Source organism: Formica exsecta, unplaced genomic scaffold (assembly GCF_003651465.1).
Source record: "Formica exsecta isolate Colony F162 unplaced genomic scaffold, ASM365146v1 scaffold332, whole genome shotgun sequence".
Classification (NCBI taxonomy): Eukaryota; Metazoa; Arthropoda; class Insecta; order Hymenoptera; family Formicidae; genus Formica; species Formica exsecta.
In genome coordinates this window covers 37,060-43,508 of record NW_021850572.1, presented here as the reverse complement: position 1 = coordinate 43,508, position 6,449 = coordinate 37,060, and the positions used below count along the sequence as shown (strand labels likewise).

The window sequence follows — 6,449 nt, the reverse complement described above, 5'->3', positions numbered from 1 at the left end:
TATATATTTTTACAAAAGTTTATTTTTTTGTGTGTACAAATAAAATGTGACACAAAATATATAATTATATAGATGTATAGAAAATTCCAATTGGTTTTCATACATTTCAAGATGTAATCATTTTTGTCTTTCATATATATTTTCAAAAATAAATTATTAGACAAATATAAGTTTATGAACATTCATACCATTATTGCTGTCTGCTACATTAGGTTCAATATCTTCTTCTGGATTTCCGACATCATAATGGTCTTGTGTATTTTCAGATAGTGTACTAGTTTTTAGATCATCAGTATTTTGCTCCTTGTTAACTTCCTCTCCTTTTTCTTCATTTAGATCTTTCTTTGGCACATCATCTGCAGGATTGTTTATTGACGGAACTTGTAAATCATCATTTGCAGGATTGTTTATAGGATTTGCAATTTTATTAGTATCAGTTTCAATAGTATTCTTTTCATTTTCTTCAAACGGTACAGATACTAATACTTCATAAGGTTGTGTGCCTATCGATGCATTATTTGATTTCTTTTCAGCCTTGCTTGACTTTTCAGTATCAGGTTTTACTTTCTCCACATCAGATTCTACAATTGGTACAATTCCAGACACATTTAAATTAATTTCTTCAACTTTGTTATCATTCTTAGAATTTATAATTTTATTTGTGTTCTTTTTATTGTTTTCAAATATCTTCTTAACTGCAACTTCTAAGCTGTTTTTATTATTACTTGCTTCATTTAATGGAGTTGTAAGTGGTTCAATTGTCACATGTTTTGGTTCTGTTCTTTTTGCTTTCTTAATGTCATCAATTTTCTTAATCCAAGCAAATACTGCACATAATGGTCTGAACTTTTCTTCTAAATCAAAACATATTTTCTGACATTTATGCGATTTATTAAGACTTTCAACCAATAGGTTCAAAAATGAATCTGTTTTATTGTATAATGATGTAAATCCTTGTAAACTATCGCAAAATTCCTTTTCCTGGGTTTGATTTGCAGAAGGAGCAAATTTCTCTACATATGTAGTTAATACTGCTGTACTATTAAAGCGTAGAATTTGAGGGAGCAATTGACTAGAATATTGACAAATCTTGTATGCTGTATCATAAACTCCTAAACACAGAAAAATATTTAAATTTTCAGCAGTGAAGCTCAAAGAAGCGTTAGGATATGGCAATAATGCACAAAGTTTTGTATATTCTGATTCGTATAAAAATTTAGATGTATCGCATAGATTTTTATCAATCTTCATAACTTCTGTGATAGTCGCTGGCTTCGCTGGAGCGCTTATCACTCCCGTGAAGGAAATAACTAGGATAAGAATATTTAGCACTAATGCGACACGAAATAAAGCGTAACGGTTTTCCATTATTTCTCTGGAGATGACTTTCCAGCCTCTGTTGTACAAACTAGTAAACCGTAATAAACTGTCGCTCAATTACTGAACATAATTTTATGTCCCGTTAATTTTTATGAACATCGATCATTTTCTAAAAAAGTCTCATACACTCCCACTCTCGCACAGTCTGTATTATATTTTAGAAACGCTGTATTCCGTTTAATATATTTTTGTCTGTCATAACCTCTTTAATTTTCCTACAATACGTATAACCAGTCAGAAACTTAAGAAAGCGACCATTTCGCATTTTTCATGGAACACTTACCAAGACTTGATTAATACTGACATCTACATTCACTTTCGAGGCTATGTAGAATTAAATTGCCACGATCATTGTTCAACACTGTTGGTAAAATCATCTTTTGGTGCGAGTCTGTGCTGCATCCATAAATTGTGGGTCAGTGGACCAATCAGGAAAATATATCTGCTATATAGATTTAATTATACCTTTTAATAAGTCTGCAATTTTTATTTATTTTAGTATATTGCTTCTCTAGAATAATAAAGATACAAATAACAATTTTAAACGAGACTTGATAATCATTCCAAGAAAAACGACAGGATGGTCACTCAAACTCCTCTCTGATATATATCATTTACATATTCTCTCGTGTCAGATATTAATATATCGTAAGATAATTGCGTTATTCAAAACATTGTTACCTTTTCATTGAAAGTACCGGCAATTTAACAAGTCAGACATAAAATTTATTTACTAGCAACTATGAATGTTTAACAGTATTTGTCTCATCAATAATAGCAATTATTATATTTCGATCAACAAAGATAAGAAAAGCATACATTAATAAAATATTTTGGTGTTACATCAAAAAGGATAGAAACTACGATACCAAACATAAATTTAATAATAGCGATTAATAAAAATTAGTAATTATGATTAGCATAAATATATCGTACCTATTTATTATACATTTAAAGAGAAACAATAAATAGATATATAATTAAAATAATAGATAAATTATCACACAGTTTGTTATTTTTTATGATAAACAGATAAACTAATGCTTGATTAATTATTTCTTGTTTTTAATAATCAATTAAGAGCCGAAAGAAATTAGTAACTATACAAACGAATTTGACGAATTTTACATTAAAATTTATATGAAAATTAATATAGTAAATTAAAATTAATTTAACGCTTTTATGATTAAAACAGAATAACCGAAAGCAACATGAAATTATATTGTCAGCTTAATAACCTAAAATGTAACACTCAATCATATCATAATATTCCATATCAATTATTTCCGATAATTTTACAATATTTTCACAAAATCATAAAAGTTCTATTAAATCATGCAACAACATAAGAAAAAACACAAACTACGCGAACAGGAAAAGATAGATCCGTTGAAACAAGAAGAAACAGCGCAAAAAATCGCGACGGTGGAAGCCAAAAGACAGCAAGTCATAAAGGACGTGGAATTTTCTTTAAAGCGAAGACGATTTGATAGGATTGCGATAGAAAATGCGCGTTCCAACATAGAAGCAAGCATTCGGCAAAAAGAAATTAGAGATATGAAAAAATTACGCGGAGAAAAAACAATGTTGCAGGTTATAATGTGACATCAAATCAGTCTTTTTACTGTTTCGTATTAAAAGAACAAAGTTATTTGATGCTTTCAGTACTATGATTATCGCTATAATCACTCGAGAAAATAAAATACATATGTATTTCAATATATTTTATCTTATATATAATGTTTATTAAATCTCACATAAAAGAGAATTTTTATCTCTTTCCATTTCATATGCGATTATATTCGAGTCATGCTATTAACCCCAACTTTAACAAAACCTACTTTCGGTTTACCATTCTTTTCAATGTTCATCATCGATATATATATATATATATAATGTATATGATCCTCATAAATAAATCTTTCTAAAATCATTAATTTTTAAACAAATATAATATTTTTGACCTCACATGACAATATTTATTTATGCATGTTTTAAATTGTTAATTAACAAATATTTAGTCATGAAAGTATTAACAGTTTATAATGCAACAATATTTTAATGGCATAATTTTATATAATACATTGATATAACAAGAGCATAATATAAATTATAACGTTATAATAATTATAAAAATATTTTAGAGCTCCCTAAAATCTCCGCTTTAATATATGTATAAACTTACGTAAAATATCGAAATTCTCGATGAATACAGATTCGTAAAGATCTCAGTGCTGTCATCGAAGCGAGTATAAAATGCATTTATCCGTCAGCAATTATACCTAAGAAGATTAAGTATGATGGTCGTGCGACGCTAACAATTAACAATGTCAAGTACAAAATAAAAAATAATTTACATATTGTTGGCTGGGGCAAGGAAGTTGTTACAATGAGCTCAGCGTTTGAAAAAGTGGTTGGTAAACAACTGAAAAGAGGATTTATAGTAGTACCTCGCAAATCGATCTCTATGATGTGGAACTTTCCGGAAGCGTTTCCAAAGTTGGACAGTCGTATAACTTTCGTTGAAGTCGGGATGGATGGACAACCAGACCAGAAAACAGTCGAAATGACGCAGAAAATCGCGAAGTACTGTAAGCGACTGAAAAAACGTGACTTATTGATAGTTATGTTGTCGCGAGGTCTAGACGATCTTCTGTGCTGCCCGCAAAATACAATTACATTGAAAGATAAGTTAAGAGTTCTCAACAGGTTAAAAACTGCTAATGCGACTCTCGAAGAGATCAATATCGTGAGAAATAAACTTTCTGCGATAAGAGGTAAGTGGTTTAGTTAGGTGCGAGAAAATTTTATTAGTCGCTTCTCTCTCTGATGAAACTTTCAACTCATATTTCGGCCCTTCCATCGAGCATTCCATCGAGAGTCTAAGCATGATCTTATTAAACAGACAAATGTAATCTAAGGCAGATTAATTTCGTTATTTTCGTTATGATTAAATAATATTGCATTTGACAGTAAAAATTAAATTGCATTGATCAATGATTTTTTATTTAATTTTACACACATTTATATTATTGTATTAAAAAAAACAAAAATTATAATTAAAAACATAAAAAATTATAATCACACATAAAAATTTCATTTTTGTTTCTTTTGAACGTAATTCAAAGAACATCTTTAGATACAAAGAATATAATAAAAGAGAATTTTTTCAGGCGGTGATCTGGCACGTTTGGCTTATCCGGCTAAAATCATCACCCTCTTCACATCTGACGTGTCAGCAGAACCATCGGAACAATTGGGAGGTGGTCCGTGCGTTTACGATCCAAAGGATCAAAGAGCCTTAGCTATTTTAATGAAGTATAAACTTATCGACAAAGTATCGCAGAACGTTCGCGAACTGTTAGGGGAAGCCGACCCCCGGAAGACGAGGGCGGATACCCAATTGGACGAGAAGAAGAGGTATAAGTTCGTGCAGCAATATGTGATCGCGTGTAACGCCGATGCTATAGAGTGCATGGCGACGGAAGCCCTTAAACTGGGGCTGTCCCCTTTGAAATTAAACTCCACCTGTGGCGGGACCGTCGAGGAATTCGCGCAGGAGTACGTGAAGATCGCGTCGCTAATGATCCTGGCGGTTGAGAACAAAATTACCAAGTTAGAAATGTACGAGCAAATGAAGGAAAGTCCGATATGTCCTCTGACCGATCAGAAGGTGTGGGAGATGTTTCCTACGAAGGACAAATGGGGTCTGGGGCTATGCCTTTTGCTGGGAGGTCAACCGACCGTTAATCTTGGCGAGAATTCCGGCAAAGGTGGCCCCAATCAAGAACTCGCCCTCTACTTTTCCTTATATTGGTACATGCGTACAAAGCAATATCCAATTTTGCGAAACTACACCGTCTGGTTCCTCGGCGGTAGCTCTGACGGAAGAGACGGCAATACCAGCGCAGCTGGCGCATTCGGATACAAGAGCCTCGCTACTGACGTTCACCCGGAATACGAAAAAGCGAAGAGTATGTATAAGACTGCCTTTCTAAAATGGCGGAAGCTCGCCGAAGATAAACAGAGCGAGTCGGAGATCGTGGTAAGAGCACGACAGCGATAGCCTACTTTATTTTTTATCACGCTCGCGTACAGCCGAATAAAGCGGAAGCGATGAAATATTGAAACATCGCACACTGGGGGTGGTCGATGATATTGCCAGCCAGACGCGGGCGAAAAGGGGAGAGGAGGGTTTTCAATGCGGAGCACTTTGCGAAGCACAATGCATAGAACTTTAGATTTGTTTTATTGTGGCATTGATTCGCTGTAATTCATGCAATATCTTTTTGCAGAAGGCTCGCCAAGCGATGAAAGACGCAGAGGAAATGAAGGAGAGGTATGCCGCTATTCTGCCGGAACGAGTTTTAAGGGAAAACAACACAAATTTGTTTTTCTCGAATATCAACAGCGGCGACGAGTTACTACAACTAAAGAGAGAAAATTATTACACACTCGCGGATGTCGGAGATCTTCACGTTATACGTATCGCCCGTTTCCAATGCAACTGCAGCGGTACCTGTCACGTAGACGAAGATAGGATGTACGCCGATAGAGACTACCCTGTCAATCGTATGTTATCGGGGACGGTAGTCCCAGTGTTACAATATTGTTGTCGGGTCGCAGCACCGAAGAGCCTTTGATTATTTACGACCCTGTTGTGTGCCAGATTTTGTGATGGATTTTACTCCGTTCGCTCCAAATTCATATGCGACCTGATTTCTTGGATTAATGTATAGACATCTTATTTCCCATTTAACATCCCGCATATCAAACATTCATAAATTATTTAAAACATATTTGCATTAATAATACATATTTAATTAATCAAAAGAAATATATGTAACTACACGTTGTAAATAACATCAAAATAGAATCAATAAATCAATTATACATACAATAAAATGTTACTGCAGCTTCCAATTATATGCTTTATTACGATAAATATTTCTAAATCTTGGTACTTCTTTCTGATTTACGTATGAATATTTTATTTTCAAAAATAATAAATGGTACGTTCTGAAAGCAGTTACAGCTATTTTATATCTATAAATTTTATATCTCTATTT

At 33.2% G+C, this 6,449-nt stretch overlaps 2 protein-coding genes across 2 annotated transcripts in view; one reads left to right on the top strand and one right to left on the bottom strand.

Annotated features, from left to right (window-relative positions):
• Nucleotides 1-1,653, bottom strand: part of LOC115238299 (trans-Golgi network integral membrane protein 2-like) — a 2,898-nt gene extending 1,245 nt beyond the window's left edge. Inside the window, exon 1 of the mRNA XM_029811990.1 lies at nt 189-1,653. Coding sequence (XP_029667850.1) covers nt 189-1,368 — 1,180 coding nt within the window. The 5' untranslated portion in view covers nt 1,369-1,653. The remainder of the gene's footprint in view (nt 1-188) is intronic.
• Nucleotides 1,654-2,715: 1,062 nt separating this feature from the next.
• Nucleotides 2,716-6,028, top strand: LOC115238304 (glycerate kinase-like). Its single transcript, XM_029811996.1, has 4 exons — nt 2,716-2,973; nt 3,596-4,157; nt 4,554-5,425; nt 5,676-6,028. The coding sequence occupies exons 1-4, from the start codon at nt 2,716-2,718 to the stop codon at nt 6,021-6,023; spliced, it is 2,040 nt and encodes a 679-aa protein (XP_029667856.1). The 3' UTR covers nt 6,024-6,028.
• The last annotated feature ends 421 nt before the right edge of the window (nt 6,029-6,449 follow it).